Source organism: Corythoichthys intestinalis, chromosome 1 (assembly GCF_030265065.1).
Source record: "Corythoichthys intestinalis isolate RoL2023-P3 chromosome 1, ASM3026506v1, whole genome shotgun sequence".
Taxonomy (NCBI): Eukaryota; Metazoa; Chordata; class Actinopteri; order Syngnathiformes; family Syngnathidae; genus Corythoichthys; species Corythoichthys intestinalis.
Window position 1 is genome coordinate 81,634,805 of NC_080395.1, and position 21,628 is coordinate 81,656,432.

The following is a 21,628-nucleotide window of genomic DNA, read 5'->3' on the forward strand; positions in this document are numbered from 1 at the left end:
TGAGTTTGTGCACATTTATTTGTATTATGTATTTCCACCTTCATGCTTCAAACATTGCATTGCATTTGTACCGTTTGCCGTTTCTTTCACGGTGATCGCTTGATACCCTACCAGTTTGTGTTTCGTGAGAGCCGCTGACAGGTGACAATGAGCGTGTTGGCATTGAGTCAATCTCGCAGCGAATCAGCGAGCGACTGAAGTCACGCAGTGAATCATGGGAAATGTAGTCTCGGGACGACACTGAAGTGGTGCTTTGTAATCTGTTCGCTTGTGTGAAAAAACTACATTTCCTCACGCCATTAGACGCCACTTCCTGCCGAGAGCCCCAGCTACTGTTAGCTCCATGTGTTAATAAAGAAACAAAGTCGTGTGTTCAATACCTTTGTCAACAAAAAGCTCATAACAAGACACTATGCACGATCTGTTTAAGAGACGCCGGGACTGGAAGTAGTAGTAGCTGGTAGTACGAGGCGAGACGGAGATGAGCGAGAAGAAAAACTTTGCGGTCGAATGTGGCGGCAGTCCGCTATTATTTTGTTTTCTTATTTTTGGCCACAATAAAGTGGAGAAAGCCATCAACGACTCATCTCCTTCTCCCCCCCAACGTTTTTATATTATTTTATATGCACGAGAGCTGCCGGATCTGCCAAAATGAACATGGAGTCTGATTATTATTTTTTTAAACAATGTCATCAGATAGACAAAAACATAAAATTATATTCAAATGCCGGCATCTTCAAATCATGAAAATAATAACGGCCTATATCTCGATGGGTCTTGTCTCCATTCCATGTCAGGTAGTCTAGGCACACTGTTTAAATCCTGATTAGCGTCTGGATAATACATGTTAGGTACAACATAAAATTCCAACCTCCTCTTCTTCCTCCAACTCTTCAAAAACTTGGATCTCCTCCCTTGCGCTCGATTTATCGCTTATATCGCTGTTTGAATCATTGTTTGAAGGGCTTTGTATGGCGGCCGTATGTATGGTGTTGGCAGGCTGATTGCACAGCGGATATACCAGCACAGCAGTGATCGTTTCTCTTTGTCGTGCAAACACCAGCAGGCGTACACGCATTTTATCCAACACAGGTGAAATACATTTGCTAATTTGAACATGTGACACGCCATTTGGTTGCCATAGTGATTAAATCAAGACAATTAACAATGTGAGCATCCCACTCAACACCCCCACTTGATCACATTTCAAAACAGTTCACTTTAACATAGATAACCACAAAATCTCGAACATAAATCATGTTCACACTCTAAACATAAATGCTTCAAATTTCATCAACTTCATCTTGGTTCCAGGTTTTGTTAAAACGTCTGCAACCATCTCGTTGGTTGGGCAATATTCCAAGTGAAATTGGCCATCATTTAACAAAGATCTCACAAAATGGTATTTTATGTCCACGTGTCTATGCACCAGGTTTTTGGCCAAAGCTATAGTACCCTGGTTGTCCTCATATACAAATACACTTATAGGTATGTCTATCAAAACAATACAACAACTGTTTTAAATACAGGCACTCCTGCATGGTTGCAGCTAAGGCCATGTACTCATCCTCACAAGTTGAGAGTGCAGCTGTAGGCTGTCTTTTGGTTTTCCAGGAAATTAAAGGTCCTTGCTTGTTCAAACCAATGCAATAGCCTGTAGTGCTTTTACGATTGTCGGTATCACCAGCCCAATTTGAGTCACTGTACGCATAAATTAGGTTGTCATTCTCATATTTTCTCAATTTTTTTCTAAATATTTGCCACGTCGGTGATAATATGTGACGTAGCACCGGCATCCACCATCAGACCTTTGTTCTTGGAGTTCGGCCCCCGCATCGGCATGTCACTCAGCCCGAATGCATATTCTTTTTCCGCCGTGTCATCGGAGACTTTGCGTGCGTCATCTCGCCGCCTGGTCCGTCTGCAATTTGCGTTGTTGTGTTACTTTTGCAGTAAGTACGTCACGGTTTTCTCGGACAATTTCTGGCCACGTGACCAGTGGCTCGGCATTTGTACCACACGATCTCCTTATTTTGAGTGTCATTTGGCGTGCGCTTTGTACTTGACTGCACTCTTGCCTTCATGATATTGTCTTCACATGCTGTCGCACGCATGTTCTCAACGTCTCCATAACTTTAGTTTGAGTTTAGTTTTAAACTCAGAAAATGTAATTCTGTCGTCACTCTGGGACACATGTATGGCGAACGGCTTGAAGGAATCTGGCAGCCCTTTTAAAATCATGGCTATTAAAAGTCCGTCACTCAGCAGCTCTCCTGCATTTCTTAAGGCAGCGATCGCCGTTTCGTCTCTGATCACGTACTCGATCACATTCTCACTTGGAGCCTTTTGCAACGAGGTCAGCTCTGTGTAGAGGTTGATGATTCTTGGCTTTCCTCTTCCGGCATAATACTCACGAAGAATCTTTAGAGCATGGCGTCCGTCGTCTGGCGCATCGCACATTACCAGTGACAGGCTCTTATCGTCGAGGAATTGAATCAACTCAGCATAGGCTTCGGCGTTTTTCTCCTCATCTTCCTCGTCAGGCTCGTTTAAAATGGTGTCTTTCAGCCCCTGCAGGCGGAGGTGGCCCAAAAACTTCGCTTCCCAAAGTTCATAATTTTTCTCGTCTCCATCAAAGACGAGCGTCGCCCAGCGGCTGCTTGTCACCAGGTCTTTCTCCTTTCTACTCATGTTGCCACTTACTTCACAGCTCACAGGTGCACGCAGTGATCGTCGCGACTTTCACCTGGCTTGTCATGAAACCTCTCACTGCGTCACGGCTCTGATCTGGGCCCATAACCTGTTGGCAGGCTCGATTGCACAGCGGATATACCAGCACAGCAGTGATCGTTTCTCTTTGTCGTGCAAACATCAGCAGGCGTACACCCATTTTATTCAGTCCAACACAGGTGAAATACATTTGCTAATTTGAACATGTGACACGCCATTTGGTTGCCATAGTGATTAAATCAACATAATTAACAATGTGAGCATCCCACTCAACATATGGAGCTGCCATCGCTATTCCTGGTGTGACGTATCACTTCCGGGGCCATCGCTATTCCTGGTGTGACGTATCACTTCCGGGTTCGTCCCCTTTCACGCGATTATTTTATCAAATATACAACATATAAATTTTTATGTCATGCTTTATTTGTTGGACAATGTTTAATAACTTTATTTGTGACACTATTTGGCATGTTATGAAATTACTTCACATTACTGCTTTAATGCGCACTCCTCGGGACAATTTGGAGTGTTATATTAGCCTACTATTGCATGTTTGGGCGTTGTGGGAGCAAACTGGATTATCCAGAGAAAACCACGCATGCACAGGGAGACATGCAAACTCGACACAGGAAGGCCAGAGCCCGGGATTGAACCCTTGATCTCAGAACTGTGAGGTAGACATGCTAACCAATCAACCACCTTCATATTATTCTTCAGGGAGAAATAAATATATGAAGAAGGGATTTTTCAATTTTAAAAAAATGAATACGTATATGAAAAATAAAGCAATATTATTATTTATATTATCCTTTGAGTCATCACCTTATCGTGGTGGAGGGGTTTGCGTGTCTCAATGATCCTAGGAGCTATGTTGTCTGGGGCTTCAAGCCCCTGGTAGGGTCACCCATGGCAAACAGGTCCTAGGTGAGAGGCCAGACAAAGTATGGCTCAAAAAGACCCCTTATGATGAGCAACATTAATGAACCCCAGTTTCCCTTGCCCGGACGCGGGTTACCGGGGCCTCCCTCTGGAGCCAGGCCTGGAGGTGGGGCTCGAAGGCAAGCGTCTGGTGGCCGGGCCTGTCCCCATGGGGCCCGGCCGGGCACAGCCCGAAAAGGCAACGTGGGTTCCCCTTCCCATGGGCTCACCACCTGTGGGAGGGGCCAAAGGGGTCGGGTGCGTAGGGAGTTGGGCGGCAGCCAAAGGCGGGGGCCTTGGCGGTCCGACCCCCAGCTGCTGAAGCTAACTCTTGGGACATGGAATGTCACCTCTCTGGCAGGGAAGGAGCCTGAGCTGGTGTGTGAGGCAGAGAAGTTCCGACTAGATATAGTCGGACTCTCCTCCACACACAGCTTGGGTTCTGGTACCAATCCTCTCGAGAGGGGTTGGACTCTCTTCCACTCTGGAGTTGCCCATGGTGAGAGGCGCTGGGCAGGTGTGGGCATACTTATTGCCCCCCGGCTTGGCGCCTGTACGTTGGGGTTTACCCCGGTAGACGAGAGGGTAGCCTCCCTCCGCCTTCGGGTGGGGGGACGGGTTCTAACTGTTGTTTGCGCTTATGCACCGAACAGCAGTTCAGAATACCCACCCTTTTTGGAGTCCTTGGAGGGTGTGCTAGAGAGCGCCCCCTCTGGGGACTCCCTCGTTCTACTGGGGGACTTCAACGCTCACGTGGGCAATGACAGTGAGACCTGGAGGGGCGTGATTGGGAGGAACGGCCCCCCCGATCAGAACCCGAGTGGTGTTCTGTTATTGGACTTCTGTGCTCGTCACGGTTTGTCTATAACGAACACCATGTTCAAACATAGGGGTGTCCATATGTGCACTTGGCACCAGGACACCCTAGGCCGCAGTTCGATGATCGACTTCGTAATCGTGTCATTGGACTTGCGGCCGCATGTTTTGGACACTCGGTTGAAGAGAGGGGCGGAGCTGTCAACTGATCACCACCTGGTGGTGTGTTGGCTCCGATGGCGGGGGAAGATGCTGGCCAGACCTGGCAGGCCCAAACGTATTGTGAGGGTCTGCTGGGAACGTCTGGCAGAATCCCCTGTCAGAAAGAGTTTCAACACCCACCTCCGGCAGAACTTCTCCCTTGTCCCGGGGGAGGTGGGGGACATTGAGTCCGAGTGGGCCATGTTCCGCACCTCCATTGTTGAGGCGGCCGATCAGAGCTGTGGCCGTAAGGTGGTTGGTGCCTGTCGTGGCGGCAATCCCCGAACCCGCTGGTGGACACCAGCGGTAAGGGATGCCGTCAAGCTGAAGAAGGAGGCCTATCGTGCCTTTTTGGCCTGTGGGACTCCGGAGGCAGCTGACAGGTACCAGCTGGCCAAGCGGACTGCGGCCTCGGCAGTCGCCGAGGCAAAAACTCGGACATGGGAGGAGTTCGGTGAGGCCATGGAAAACGACTTCCGGACGGCTTCGAGGAAATTCTGGTCCACCATCCGGCGTCTGAGGAGAGGAAAGCAGTGCACCATTAACACTGTGTATAGTGAAGATGGTGTACTGCTGACCTCGACTTGGGACGTCGTGAGTCGGTGGGGAGAATACTTCTAAGCCCGCCTCAATTCCACCGACACGCCTTCCTTTGAGGAAGCAGAGTCTGGGGACTCTGGGGTGGGCTCTTCGATCTCTGGGGTTGAAGTCACTGAGGTGGTTGGCAAGCTCCTCGGTGGCAAGGCCCCGGGGGTGGATGAGATCCGCCCGGAGTTCCTAAAGGCTCTGGATGTTGTAGGGCTGTCATGGCTGACACGCCTCTAAAACATCGCGTGGACATCGGGGACAGTGCCTCTGGATTGGCAGACCGGGGTGGTGGTCCCCCTTTTTAAAAAGGGGGACCGGAGGGTGTGTTCCAATTATAGAGGAATCACACTCCTCAGCCTCCCCGGTAAAGTCTATTCGGGGGTGCTGGAGAGGAGGGTCCGTCGGGAAGTCGAATCTCGGATTCAGGAGGAGCAGTGTGGTTTTCGTCCCGGCCGTGGAACAGTGGACCAGCTCTACACCCTCAGCAGGGTCCTCGAGGGTGCATGGGAGTTCGCCCAACCAGTCTACATGTGTTTTGTGGATTTGGAAAAGGCGTTCGACCGTGTGCCTAGGGGAATCCTGTGGAGGGTGCTCCGGGAGTACGGGGTACCGAGCCCCTTGGTAAGGGCTGTTCGGTCCCTGTACGATCGGTGTCAGAGTCTGGTCCGCATTGCCGGCAGTAAGTCGAACTCGTTCCCAGTGAGGGTTGGACTCCGCCAAGGCTGCCCTTTGTCACCGATTTTGTTCATAATTTTTATGGACAGAATTTCTAGGCGCAGCCGAAGCGTTGAGGGGGTCTGGTTTGGAGACCTCAGCATTGAATCTCTGCTTTTTGCAGATGATTTAGTGCTGTTGGCTTCATCAAGCCGTGACCTCCAACTCTCACTGGAGCGGTTCGCAGCTGAGTGTGAAGCGGTTGGGATGAAGATCAGCACCTCCAAATCCGAGACCATGGTCCTCAGTCGGAAAAGGGTGGAGTGCCCTCTCCGGGTCGGGGATGAGATCCTGCCCCAAGTGGAGGAGTTCAAGTATCTTGGGGTCTTGTTCACGAGTGACGGTAGGAGGGAGCGGGAGATCGACAGGCGAATCGGTGCGGCGTCTGCAGTAATGCGGACTCTGCACCGGTCCGTAGTGGTGAAGAAGGAGCTGAGCCGAAAGGCAAAGCTCTCGATTTACCAGTCGATCTACGTTCCTACCCTCACCTATGGTCACGAGCTTTGGGTCGTGACCGAAAGAACAAGATCCCGGATACAAGCGGCCGAAATGAGTTTCCTCCGCAGGGTGTCCGGGCTCTCCCTTAGAGATAGGGTGAGAAGCTCGGTCATCCGGGAGGGACTTGGCGTCGAGCCGCTACTCCTCCGCGTAGAGAGGAGCCAGCTGAGGTGGCTCGGGCATCTGGTTCGGATGCCTCCCGGACGCCTCCCTGGAGAGGTGTTCCGGGCATGTCCCACCGGCGGGAGGCCCCGGGGACGACCCAGGACACGCTGGAGAGACTATGTCTCTCGGCTGGCCTGGGAACGCCTTGGGATCCCGCCGGAGGAGCTGGTTGAAGCGGCTGGGGAGAGGGAAGTCTGGCCTTCCCTGTTAAAGCTGCTGCCCCCGCGACCCAACCCCGGAACAAGCGGAAGATAATGGATGGATGGATGGATGGATGGATTTTCTTTTGTTAGAAAAATGTTACAAAAATGGAAATAGGACTTTAAAAACAAAAGTTTAACGTATATTGTTTTTAATAAAGTGGTGACACTATTTGGAAATGGAAGGAACATCTGCTGGGATGAAAGCTTACTCTGGTACAACACTGGCCATCCATTTTAAATACAAGACATTCCTTGGATACGTCTGGCCGTAACGCTGAGATGGACGGCTGCCTTTGCCCGCATCTCTCTATAGACAAATTGGCCCAATAGTGCTGACCGGTGACGCACACTAATCCCACGTGAGCTGAGCTGGCTCATGTCAACAACATTGATGGAATGCATAAATCTGTCAGCTGACGTCATGGGACATACAGGCAGTGTTTTATGGGCCAACAAGTCCTGAAGACATGATTCTTCTAATCTTCTTAATGATGACAGAGCGAGGAAGGAAGCGGCAGGGAAAGAACATCTAGCATACAAACAATACACTTCTCAACTTGTCTGGGTTTATTTAGTATAAAGTATGATGAAGCCAGTGGAGCTCAGGTGTTCCCGACTAATGGAATTATCATGTAAATGTGTAAATCCAATTAATGATCTCCCCCTCTTGCTGTGTCTCTCCACTCCGAACAGGCAGTTTGACAAGGGCCTGTATCGATGGCTCCTCAGGTAAGAGGCCCTTAGGATGTGCACATATTGCGTCTAATCTCGTCACTGTGTCTTTCTTCTATTTTTGGAGCCATTCATTCACTCACCCACTCTAACATCTGCCTGATGTTTAGCTATCTGTCCATCTGTCTGTCTACATGTCATCCGTCTTTGTCTTGTCCTCCGTTTCTGTCTTTCGAGCTGTTATTCTGTGTACCCATAGCTGTTTGTGTATCTGATTGGTTTTCTATCCATCTGTCCGACTAGCAAACTATCGGTCCATCTATATGGAAGAAAGGAAAAATAAAATATGCAAGACGGGTATTTATTTTTTAGAGACATTGTTTACCTAAAATTGTCCAATTTTTACGTAATAGTCAATAATATGAGATGATTTTTGCAATCCTCGATGAAAGCAAAATGTAAATTGTAGTTCTTCAAAATAATATTTTTGGAAAACATCCCAGAATGCAGTTACGTCGTATTCATAGACAATCACAAATACAATCGATGATACAATCGATATTGTAGTCGTCTAATCATCGATTGTATTTAAACAATGTCATCAGATAGACTACAATCGATACTGTAGTCGTCTAATCATCGATTGTATTTGTGATTGTCTATGAATACGATGTAACTGCATACTGGGAATAGTTCAAAAACAAAAAAAATGCCACCAGGCGACAGTATTGCATTGTAAACACTTTCATGCCCCCCCAATCTGTCAAGCAGTAGTTTTACTCTATTTTAGTTATCTTTCCCATCTATCTGCATTGTGTATATCTCCCTGTTGAGCACATGTGTTCATTCTGGCAGTTTATTGAACTCATCCATATTTAACAGTTTAACCATTTTCAAAAAAGTGTGTTGTGGCAGGAGGTCTTATTCTGCAGCTGTCTTGAACAGTTGGACATAAATAGACAAGGATGTTGCATTTGCATGGATGCTTTCTCATGATTATGAGCTTCAATGTTGTTGATTAATTATAGCCAGCACGGGTGTGTTGCTTTGTTTCTGTCAACCGAATCCAGGAGAAATTCCTGTTATGCTTATTAATATGTGCATATGGATCAGCAGGAGGGGCTGCTGCCGATTTTCAGCTTGCGCCTTGGACGTATTGCGTTTTTATTATTAGATTGTCTACCCCCTAATAAAGCAAACCCCAAAAAACATGCTGCAACCTGCCGGGAGTTTGGCGATCTGCTTGATGAAGACACCTTTCTCCGTCAAGGCTTACATGCTAGCGTGCCACGCTTGTTTCAGGGCACGCACCCTTGCTTTTCTCTCTGCTTTTATTAGGACGCAACTACTAATCAGTACTAATTAGTGGTGTGTCTGCTTTGTTTTGACATGCATGCATCTATAGAGCTTCTACTCATTACATAGATGAGCTGGAGTCTATCCCAGTTGACATTTTGGCAGGAGAATTGAAGTTTAGAGTCTTCAATGAAGCTAACAAGCATGCTTAAAAAATGTGGGCTAGAGTACCAAGAGAAAAACCTCTGCAAGCAGGTGAAAACCCAACTTCATAAACGATGGCAGAATCACAAATGTCAGAAGCGTAATGTGGACGACAGCTTAATGAAAAAGATATAAGGGATAGCTAAGAGAACAAATTGATGCATCCGTAAGAGAATATCTGGTTTCTGTCTGCCTTTTACCTAGTGAAGTAGGGCATTGGCATGGAAATGCCACACTGCTTATATAAGTATAGCGCACCCCACTTTCATGCCATAAGCACTTTATTTGTAGCCATCTGACAAAGAAAGTCTGTCTTTTTCTCATGGATGTCTTTCTGACAGATACGGCAGCTGCAGTCTCACACTTGTACTAAACATGAAGTTGCTTGGTGATTACAAACAAAATTGTTTTCCATTATTTGGAACAGAGCATGTGGGAATAACCTTGGCTAAAGGACTATGAACTACTTCACACTTAACTCTCAGTAAAGATGTATCACAGCAGCATGCATCCTTGACACCAATTACCACCTTACAAGTTGGGGAATAGCGAACGGTGAAAAGGCGGGTGTTCACTGGACAGCAAAATTTGAGGGGCTCTTTAGTCTGAAATATTGGTGACGGTAGGCTGGGAAAAACAAAGCAAACGATACTCAACTGGCTGCTTTTCCCAAAGGAGGATCATGTAGTACCATTGACGGTGATAGACGTCCAATCCATTTTCATTGGGAGTTGCTGGTAGTGAATGATCAATGATAGCCAATAAGTTAGCATGTAAAAACTACATACAGTGTATCACAAAAGTGAGTACACCCCTTGCATTTCTGCAGATATGGCGGAAAACACAGACAAGACTGAAAAAGCAGTTTCTGCTCTTGCACTCCTCTTTAAAAGAAACTGCTGTACTTTAAGAAAAAACATCTGTTGTGTTTGATAGAACAATATGTCTACATGCTGCCATAGCAGATTCATGGCGCATTAAGCCCCAAAACTGTTTTTAATTTGTTCGTTTTACCCTGAAAACCCCCGTTTACAGATGTTGCGCAACCGCTTTTGATTCAACCTAACCATAAAAAGAAGGTAATTATATTTATTATTCAAAATGTCTTATTTTTAGCTTAGAATCATTAATTGATGTCTAATATTTCGTTTAAAACAAAAAAAAGACTTTAAAAAAATTATTCACTCGCATATTTCAAACTTTTAAACAAATGACGTCACATGAAAAAAAATGGCGTCTGTAAAAAAGTCACGGATATCTACCTCATAACTATCGCTTAATTGTATTTTTTTTGTTACTGTCACGTTTTCTCCGATATGTTAGATGATAAATAATGGATCCAAACAAAGAAAAGAAAAAAAAAAATGTTTAATGGGGTAAATATATGAAAAAGAACATCTCAACCATTCCTTGATGTCTGCGATTTCTGCATTGCGACCCTTGTTACTATATTGAGTGCTGTCAGCATTGCTGCAGAGATTGAAGAGGTGGCGGGTCAGCCTGTTAGTGCTCAGACCGTACGCCGCACTCTACATCAAATTGGTGTGCATGGCTGTCACCCCAGGAGGAAGCCTCTCCTGAAGACACTACACAAGAAAGCCCGCCCGTCTTATAAGACCGTAGGACATGGTTCCAGTAATCCATGAGCTTTGTTGACATGTGTTCGGCAAACTGTTTGTGGGATTTCTCAATTTGGACATTTAGGGATGTGTGTTTTTTTAATGGGGTGTGCTCACTTTTGTTGCCAGGGTTTGGATATTAATAGCTATATTTTGAGTTATTTTGAGGGGAAAATAAATTAACTCTATTATATGAGCTGCACACATACTATTAATTGTGTCAAAGTGTCATTTTGTCAGTGTTGTCCCATGAAATGATATACTTAAATAACTGCAGAAATGCGAGGGGTGTACTCACTTTTGTGATACACTGTAGGTAGATGTTGAAATATATGACACATGCAAAACAAAAGAAAGACGCCAGGAATCAAATTACAAAGCAGTATCATATCTACCCAAGATTAGGGAACAACAAAACAGGGAAACTACAAAAAAATTACATAAAGTACATCAGTAACCAGAAAATTCAAACTGTAAATGCGTAAACTCTTGGAGCAAGCTTTGCAATCTAGAAGTGTGGCACCATCGTCCCACTTCTGCAGAAAAACATGACAAAAAATGGATGTCACATAAACAATGTCAACACACCTGAGACCACCAGCAGACATTGAACCTTATGAACCTTAGGAAACTGTACATGCCCACAGCCTGAAGTGATGGATGATGTATTTGTTGTGTGAATCACTGGAGAAAGACCTAGCATCATCACCATCAAGCATCATTAATAACACCAGGGCCTCACTTGTTATTCTGCGAAGCGTCTCCGTTTTTGTTGTTGCTGCCCTAGGCGTTAGAGCTACGGTTGTCTGATTAAAAATCTATGAGCATGACATGACGCGTGGTGGGGGCAGACGTTTTTAACCCCACTTTGTTTTACATCCGCTCTAGTCATTAGCTAGATACTTATTAACTGTGTTTATTTTGCAGATCTCAGTGGCTGTTTAAATCACTCTTTTCCCGCTCGTGTTGCAGATACATCTATGTGCCTCTGGGTGGTTCACATCATGGAGTGCTGTACAAAATTTTATCCACAACGCTGGCGATTGGCTTCATTTTCCTTTGGCATGGTGGTCATGACTACCTTCAGTGTTGGGCCCTGATGAATTGGTTGGGCGTTCTGGTGGAAACTGGCCTCAAGGCTCTCTTTGGCTCGCCTTTCCTTTGCTCCTTTTTGGTAAGTTCGCATACTCAGAACACACACTGTGTATATAAATATGAGCGCTTCTACTTCAGTCATACCTTTTTCACCCATCTTTCTATGTTAACTCATTCACTGCCATTGACGACTATGGAATAGACATCCAAATCCCTTCACGTCTATCACCTTCAATGGAAAACATTGAGTTCAGAATGCTATGTAGTTAAAGGCACATCTTGCACAGTCATAATTTATTAAATGATGCTACTGTATGTGTCTGTAATAGCAGTCATTAAACTATTTTTAGACATGGTTAGCATATGACTGCTAACCTATTGGTTAAAATATTTTAATAAAAGTGATGTATATTGTACTTGAAAAGAATAAGGGGTTTGAACTGTGCAACTTGAAGTAAGAACAAAAATCTACCTAATTCAATCAGATTGATTTTTTAAGCATTAGAAATTGATTTCATGAGACTGAAAAAAGACATATACATACAGTGCTGGCCAAAATATTGGCACCCCTGCAATTCTGTCAGATAATGCTAAATTTTTCCCATAAATTGATTGCAATTACAAATGCTTTGATAGCAATATCTTCATTTATTTTGCTTGCAATGGAAAAAAAACCAAAAGATAATGGGAAAAAAATCATTATCATTTTACACAAAACTCCAAAAATGGTCCGGACAAAAGTATGGGTACCCTTTGAAGAATCGATGCTTCTCTAAATTGTGTAGTTAACAGGACTTTTTACTTACCTGTGGTACATAACAGGTGGTGGTGGCAATAACTAAATCACACTTGCAGCCAGTTAAATGGATTAAAGTTGACTCAACCTCTGTCCTTGTGTGTACAACATTGAGCATGGAGAAGAAAAAAAAAAGGGATGGGCTGCGCTGCGCCCCCCAAAACAAACAAACCATAGTAGAGGTCCTCAAAAGGACGGTTAAACTGCTTATATACTTATGATTTTTCAAGACCTAAATCATGATTAAATCTGTCATAACCCGAAAAACCTGGTGCATATAATACCATTTAGTAAATGCTAAAGTTGTGAAACACGAAGCGTTCACACTAAATCAAGCTCAATGATAAATTAAACCTCTGCTGTATTCAACCGGTATCAAACGTGGATTTATCTCCGTCTACCAACATTTAGAAAATACCTCAGGGAAAACAAAGATCTGATATAAAATTCTGTCTTTGACTGTCATTTACTAGTCATTCTAGGCCCATTCCCAAGCTCAGAAAAAACAGATATGAATGAAACTCAGGTCCCTGATCCTGCATACAGCATACACGTTTAGGTTGAATAGGAAGTTGTACAAAAACAACCAAATCAGGCAGGAATTTTTTAAAAAGATGTCAAGAACTGCATTTACCCTTAATTGCTTATTCTCTTAAAAGGCTTGCTTCGTGATTAAATCTTTCGTAGCTAAAAACATTGTGGCCAGATAATGTGGTTTAATAAAAACATACACACATTGAATGGGTGCTGTCCCATTTAATTTCCATATACAGTTAAAGTGAGTAAAAGTGTGTTTGTAATACATTAGCTACAGTGGGGCGTCATCTTCTGGTTGTCAGGAGATGCTCTTCTTCTTGAAAGCCGTAATAAGGTCCAACGGTGCCGCTGTGGTGTCGCTCCACGTTCCTTTGTTATTGGTGCTCGGCAGCGTCTCCGTCACACTATTGTGCCGCTTCTCGTGGCGCTTCACATATTTGTGCGCTGATTTCCCAGGAGCGGCATTCCTCTGCGGCAACGAGGAGGCGCTGCGCCGCTCTGCTTTGCGCCTTCTCCACTGCCATGCTCATCCTCTCTAATCTGGTGTTCCTCGGGGGGATTCACGTCGGCAGGATCTTCTGGAAGCGCGTTTTGCTTCAAGGTAACACTGGCCTTCCATTTCGACAGTCAGTGGTTTCTTAAATACAGTAATACATTCATTTACCAATGCCAAAATTGATCAAATTACAATCCTTCCCTTGGTCCATTTTTTGTTTTTGTGAGGCAAATTTGAGGTAGGAGTCACGTCCAATCCATTTGAAGTGGGAGGGTTGGCATCCTTTTTCCGTGCCGTTGACAGCAATAGACATCCAATACAGCCATGCATGGCGGAATGGTTCAGAATTGGCACTTTGCACTGATGCGTGGGTTTTCTCCGGGTAGTCTGGTGTCCTCCTGCATCCCAAAAACATGCATGCAAGGCTGGTTGAACGCTCTAAATTGTCTCTTTGTATGAGTGTGTGTGTTAATGGTTGTCCATCTCCTCGTGATGTGTCCTGCGATTGGCTGGCAACAAATTCAGGGTGTACCACACCTACTGCTCATAGTTAACTGATATAGGGTCTGGCACCACTGTAAACCTCGTGACGATATGCAGCATGAAAGATAAATGCAATTGTCTTTTGCCTCTGCTTTTACCAAAAGCCTTTTGATTGACAGACCAATCCTTTTGATAAAAGCAAAGGAAATTGTGAAAGAGAAAGGCAAAGAACATGAAAAGCGAAATGGAAAAGGCAAGGAAAAAATTTGCCATTGTTTTTTTCCGTTTGTGTTTTCAATGACAAAAAGTAAAAGTCAATGACAGAAATTGTCAATTTTTTCATTTGGTTTCAATGAAAAAAGTAAAAGTTAATGACAAGATATACTTTCATATTTTCATTTATTTATTCATTCATTTATTTTTCTTTATATTTATTAATTAATTCATTCATTCATTCATTTATTTATTCAGGTAGTCCCTGAGTTACGAACGAGCTCCGTTCGTACGCTGGCGAACTAAGCCAAGATGTCGGAGCTAAGTCCTAGCAAGACAGCGAGCTAAGCTCCAAAATTACGTTGTCAAACGTCTGTGTGGTTTGCTGACTTTATTCGGCTGCTCATGACACTAACACTTACAGAATGAAACTAAAATAGAAATGAAAGGAAATCACTTTCATCTTCATTAACAGCAATTAAAATTAGTTTTTTAATATAACTAGCTGCTGATACAGCAATAACAATCCACACAAACAATTAGCATATATCGGTAAGCGTCCGCACATCATCAAAAACAAAAGGTATATAAAACAAAAGGTTTTATAAACAGGTGTTTCCTCTGTGGATGCTTCACAAGCAACAAATGTGCCCTCTGTGTCTTCTCTCTCACTCTGCTGCATGGCTTCTTCGTGGGAACTGTCACTACCCGCAGATGTGCTCTTTCTCGTGTGTGCGCGTGTGCTATTCTTCTTTTGTGCAAATACGCTCTTCTTCGTGTGTACATGTGCTCTTACTCGTGTGCCATTAGTACTGCTGTACACTTCCTGCACCAAGATAAAAGCATGCATCTCAAACCAAAAGTCAACATTATTAAAAAGATTTAAAAAAAAAAAAAAAAATAACATAAAGTCGAAATTGCGTAAATCGAGTGTGTCCAAACCCGCGGACCACATGTATATTCTTTTTTTTCTTTCTTTCTGTTTGTTTAAATTTTCGCATTCCTGCGATTCAACATTGCCGCATAACCTCCTCCAGTACAAAACGCTGCTGTTCCACAGAGTATATTTGGCTGCATTTTTTTTTTTCTGCCTGCCAAATAGAGAGACATCTGCTTCAAGCCCGGCTCATTTGCACGCCAAAGTCACAGCGTCATCAATCTTCATTCAGCAGGGTGCTCACCTCATCGCCGCTGTTATCCTTCAACTCATTATTGGTGTGTGGACCCAGAGCCACCTTTCTTTCTATTAGGAATATCCATTCTCCTTTTTTCCAGTCTCCATGGGACCGTACCATGTGGTTCCAGGCAGGAGCTTTTAATCGGTTGAGCAACGTTTTTATAGCTGTGCTTGACTGTTTTTAGCTGAGAGCTAATTACAAAGTCAATTGTTTGTTTCGCCAACAGTAAGGCTTTTTTTTTTTTTTTTTTTTTTTTTAGTAATCCACAAAATAGCTTTTTGTTTATCACAAAATGTGTAGCTCCAGATTACCTGAATATACTATTTAAAGATTGTAATATTCATGCTTAGTGAGGGTTTTATGATATTAACCACACAGAATTTTGTACCTCATCGTGAACTAAGATGGTGTTTGTGTGAAAAGATTTCACATTTACATTAATTTCGCCCCGAAGTATCACAATTTAATTCCATTTAAATAATTAATATCCACATTTGTTTATTACTAAACTGTGGTTTGCGCTCCCCTGAAGGTGACCAAGGTTAAAAGTGTAATAGAAGTCTGTTGTAAGAATTACTGATTTTAGATTTTTACTTATACTTAGGACTTTGACTAACGGCATCGTGTTATAATGATTGCTCATTTTAATAATTATTTCTCCTCTGATTATTTTGATAATTTCCTAATTGTTTTGCGCACCGCTGGTGGTGCATGAGATTAAAGACGAAATGGCAGGCTGCTAGAATGAATATTGTTTGATTCCCCAAGCGATTTTTTTCCCCCACACACAAATTCAAAAAAAGACGTGCGCAACCCTGCTGTCTTAATGTCTTGCTCAAATTGAAAATTAAGACTGGGATGGTTAAAACTATGATGTATGGCCCAATCCGTTAGTTAATGTAGCGCAATCCAGACAGCACAGACTGTTCTCATAGACAATTATAATAAAACAAGTACATATACAGTTATGCCAATGGGATCTTGTGCACTTTAACATCTCAACCTGGAATCATCTTTTTAAATTTGTTGGAAATGTTGAGGAGAAAAACTACAAATATTAGAGAAGTGTTTTAATTGCTCTGGGGCAGCTTCAGGTGATTAAAAAGTAATAACGCACTCACTGAGTTCCATCTCTAGGTGGAAAAAAGGCCTAAAAGGTTATTAGATTATTATTATTAGATTACAAGTATAAATGTCTTCAATATTTGTGATCGTGCTCCTTGCATATCTGAGGCAAGAAAGAAAACTCGTGAGAGTTGCGCTGATTTCTCAGCTTATTTTTTTTCTTTGCATACAGCCATATAAATATGTATTAAATTGGTGTCCTCAGTATGAACAGTCTTGCTATCCTGTATGGTAGTTAATTTATGCAAAGGAAACATAGCTTACTACTCTAATTTTTGGACTATAAGCCACTACTTATGTCCCTCATTTTGAATCCTGCGGCTTATAGTGCAGTCCGGCTTATTTGTTGATTTATTTGGGTTAATAGGTAACACTTTATTTGACAGCGGCGTCATAAGACTGCCATAAGACCATCATAATTATGACATGACATTATCATAGGCATTAATGAATGCTTATGGCAGATGTCATTAAGTGACATCCGGCAAATTATGTCACTAACTCCATTTATGTCCAGCTCGAATCTTTAACATCCATTCAAAAGTGAGATAATTTGCCGGATGACACAAAATGACATCTGTCATAAGCATTCAGTCATGTTTATGGCAGTGTCATGTCATAAATATGATGGTCTTATGACAGTCTTTTAGCGCCAATGTCAAATAAAGTGCTACCAAATTCCATAACTCGCAGTGAATGAAACAACTAGAACAGTAACTGAAGAAATAATTGGCACAGAACATGAAATTTGATTTGTCATTTATATCTGTAGCGCTGCAATACATGCTAGGAAGCATGTTGGACGAAAGCAGTGTTGACAGCGGGTGGCAGCAGGGGTTGACTGTCTCCTCCAAGAGAACAGTAATTGAAGCTTTTTGAAGCAATGAAGTTTAGCAGCCATTTGATTCAAAGCTTCATGGTGGTTCATTTGGTCTTATGACAGTCATGTAATGCCGCTGTCAAATAAAGTGTTATCGGTTATCTTTTGGTGTAAAAATCCAATAACAGTGAGGACAGCTGCGTCTTATAGTCCAGTGCGGCATATCTAGGAACGAATGCCGTTTTCGTGTCAAATTTGGTGGGTGGCGGCTTCGAGTCAGGTGCGCCTTTTAGTTAGAAAATTACGGTAATTGTGTGCTTGTACATCCTTCGAGGTGACACTATTCAGCCAATTAAAAATGTTAGCTTTGTGAGTTCGGTAAGTACAAGGTCAATGGCGGCGAACAATCAGGACGTGGCATTCCTGCCCATCTTTTCTTTTCCACAGCCATTGTTTTCATTCTATAGAGTCTAGAACGGGTCGGGAACCTCTGTTTCACGAGCCATAACAGGCTCTTTTGATGAGTGCATATGGCTCTTCGCCAACCCGTAATTTTAAAATGAAACAAGCTAGGATGAGCTTGATGGTGCATTCACAGTTTTCTTGGACCTTCAAACGTACGTCTCAATAATATGCTTCAATTCAGTGCCCATTGGTGATCCTGGCGTTGCAGAAAGCACAGACATGTGCGTTATTACAGAGCTCGTCTCACGCATTAGGTCTCAGCTCAGCCAGCAGCGGGGCTGGCCACTCCCAACTCAATGCTTACTGTACGGGAATATATAAGAAATGTGTAGGGGAAAATTAAACCACGAAAGTCACCTGTGTGGTACCCTAAGTCACAGAAGCGCGATCACTTTCATGACTTTTTCACCTATAAAAAATTGTTGCCTCTTCCATTAGAGCGAGACTCACAAAACAGCTGCCCTGTGAAGTTCCACCTGTCTCGGCCACTGTTATGTACACCTAACCTAGTTGTAGTTTCCACTGGTTCCACCTCCAGGAAATATACGCAGCGCCACACCATGTTTGTATTTGTTATTTTCCAATTGGTGAGTGCGCAACTGATCAATAATTGTAACATCCCAAGTAACGACATCAGGCTCTCGTTGTTTTCTAAAGCTTTATTTCAATCCCAACTCGGCGACTGCTCGTAAAAGCTGTGCGTGCCCTCACACTCACTCTTGCGTGATGCATTCAAATGCATTCACAAAAAAAAAAACAAAAAAAAAACTGCTCATAAAACGCAGTTCCCAACCAATGGTGTAGAAAGAGTAGTAATTTTGAAATTTCCCGCCCGTGAGTAATGAGTTTCCGGTTCAGAGGTAAATTGTGAAGACGATAACGTAACACATGAGGCTGCTCCTTTCTAAACATGCGCAAATGCATGCATACCTTGCAAAAGCAGGAGGGCCTTAAACGCACCTTAAAGGTAGTGCAGACAAAATAACCAGGAGAAAGTTATAAAGTTATCACTCCAAGTGTAGACGTAGCCTCAGATTCCCACTTTCTGTATCAAAGCAGCTGAACAGAAAAGCTTAGAAAAGAAAAAAAAAGTTTGTAACTTTGATTTATAAGGTACAAAAAGGACTTCTCCAGTCACCTGTTAATTATATCACTTTATATTGATTTTTTTCATTTGAACTGTCACAGTAAAATCTGAACCTTTTCATGTTAAGACATTACATTTATCAGGTTGTAATATAAGATTGAACTTTTTTTCTGGTGCTAATGCTGTACATGTCCAATACATTTTTTTTACTGGGAGGGCTGGTATTTATCTTTTTTTTTTTCACACACACACACACACAAAAAAAAATGACAACAGTGATTATTCACTGCCACCCCATCCCAGTCAAATGGATTGTTAGTCTATCACCGTGAATGGCAGTGAATAAGTCAATATGATTTACAGTTGGGAGAACAAGTATTTGATACACTGCCGATTTTCCCACTTGCGAAGCATGTAGAGGTCTGTAATTTGTATCATAAGTTCTCTTCAACTGTGAGGGACGGAATCTAATACAAAAAAACAGAAAATCACGGTGTATGATTTTTAAATGATAAAATTTGCATTTAATTGCATGAAACAAGTATATGATACATCACAAAAATCGAACTTAATATTTGGTACAGAAACCTTTGTTTGCTATTACAGATACCGAACATTTCCTGTAGTCCTTGACAAGGTTTGCACACACTGCAGCAGGGGTTGTGGCCCACTCCTCCATGCAGATCTTCTCCAGAGCCTTCAGGTTTCGGGGCTGCTGCCGGGCTTTCAGCTCCCTCCATAGATTTTCTTTCGGGTTCAGATCTGGTGACTGGCTTGGCCACTCCAGGACCTTAAGATGCTTCTTACGGAGCCACTCTTTAGTTGCCTTGGCTGTGTGCTTTGGGTCGTTGTCATGCTGGAAGACCCAGCCACGACCCATCTTCAGGGCTCTCACTGAAGGAAGGAGGATGTCAGCCAAGATCTGGCGATACATAGCCCCAACCATCCTCTCCTCATTACGGTGCAGTCGTCCTGTACCCTTGGCAGAGAAGCAGCCCCAAAAAATGATGTTTCCTCCTCCATGTTTCACAGTTGGGATGGTGTTCTTGGGGTTGTACTCATCCTTCTTTTTCCTCCAAACACGACGAACCGAGTTTAGACCAAAAAGTTCAATTTTGGTCTCATCCGACCACATGACCTTCTCCCATTGCTCCGCTGGATCATCCAGATGGTCAGTGGCAAACTTCAGACGTGTCTGGACATGCACTGGCTTCAGCAGCGGGACCTTACGTGCGCTGTAGGATTTTAATCCATGACTGCGTAATGTGTTTCCGATGGTTTTCTTCGAGACTGTGGTTCCAGCTCTCTTCAGGTCATTGACCAGGTCCTGCCGTGTAGTTCTGGGCTGATCCCTCACCTTCCTCATGATCAGGGATGCCCCACGAGGTGGAGCCCCAGAACGAGGCACACTGACCGTCATCTTGAACTTCTTCCATTTTCTAATAATCGCTCCAACAGTTGTTACCCTCTCACCAAGCTGCTTGCTTATTTTCCTGTAGCCCATCCCAGCCTTGTGCAGGTCTATTATTTTATCCCTGATGTCCTCACACAGTTCTTTGGTCTTGGCCATTGTGGAGAGGTTGGAGTTTGTTTGTTTGTGTATGTGAACAGGTGCCTTATATACAGGTAACAAGTTCAAACAGGTGCAGTTACTTCCGGTAATGAGTGGAGAACAGGAGGGATTCTTAAAAAAGAACTAAGAGCCGAAATATTTACTAGTTGGTAATGTATCAAATACTTATTTCATGCAGTTAAATTTAATTAATTAATTTAATTTAATTTTGCAGTTTAATTTATTATTTAAAAATTATAGAATTTGATTTTCTGGATTTATGTATTAGATTCCGTCCCTCACAGTTGAAGAGAACTTATGATACGAATTACAGACCTTTACATGGCTTGCAAGTGGGAAAACCAGCAAAATCGGCAGTGTATCAAATACTTGTTCTCCCCACTGTATATCATATAGTATATAGTGTTAGTCGCGGCATTACTATTGCGTCCCGGCGTAGACGAGACAAAATATTGTCGTTTCACAATGTCGGCCATATTTCACTCAGCAACATTTCGCTTCAAGTGTCTCTGCTGACCTTCTTCCCATGCACACAACTGTCACCCGGCTGTAAATACGTGAAGAGCAACCTACAAAAAGAAACACTGCTTGTTTAAAAATGCCATTTCTTGAATGTGAATGCTTCACGCCTAAGAACTAGAAACGGAAACTCAGACTCTCAGTTGGCCAAATGGTTCATTTCAGTGCTAATTATAGAACGATACAAGAGGCCTTGTGAGTCGTTAGACGCAGTAACGCTTCATCAACACCCGATCAATGCTTTTAAATCAGACACTGCCACAGTGGGACGCACCTTTGACCTCGTTGCTCACGAGTAGTGTTGTCTGGTGAGCTAAATCCCTTAATAGTCACTTAAAACTGACAATTTTCATCCGAGGCATGGTGTCTGTTTTACAGTTTTTATGAATAATACATATAAGTGCTTAATGCCTTTATTAGATCAGCAGTTCTCAACGAATATTTTTCTACTATTGCAAAGTCATGATCCACTTTTATGGAAGTTAACGCTTTCAGTGCCATTCACGACAATAGGCTAGACAAGAGTATTTGTCTTTCTCAGCCCTGGTAGTTATGGTGCTGTCAGACGTGACGTCTTTCCGGTGAGCATGGCAGAAGAGTTAATCAAGCCGCAAAAA

At 43.3% G+C, this 21,628-nt stretch overlaps 1 protein-coding gene across 8 annotated transcripts in view; it reads left to right on the plus strand.

The window, feature by feature from the left end:
- LOC130919388 (protein-cysteine N-palmitoyltransferase HHAT-like) overlaps nucleotides 1-21,628 on the plus strand; it is a 473,408-nt gene that overhangs the window by 424,230 nt on the left and 27,550 nt on the right. For 6 of the 8 annotated variants that reach the window (XM_057842050.1, XM_057842041.1, XM_057842084.1 and 3 more), the window contains 3 exons: nucleotides 7,527-7,562; nucleotides 11,597-11,798; nucleotides 13,509-13,653. In XM_057842050.1, coding sequence (XP_057698033.1) covers nucleotides 7,527-7,562; nucleotides 11,597-11,798; nucleotides 13,509-13,653 — 383 coding nt within the window. The remainder of the gene's footprint in view (nucleotides 1-7,526; nucleotides 7,563-11,596; nucleotides 11,799-13,508; nucleotides 13,654-21,628) is intronic. The other 2 variants (XM_057842093.1, XM_057842075.1) reach the window with 2 other exon arrangements.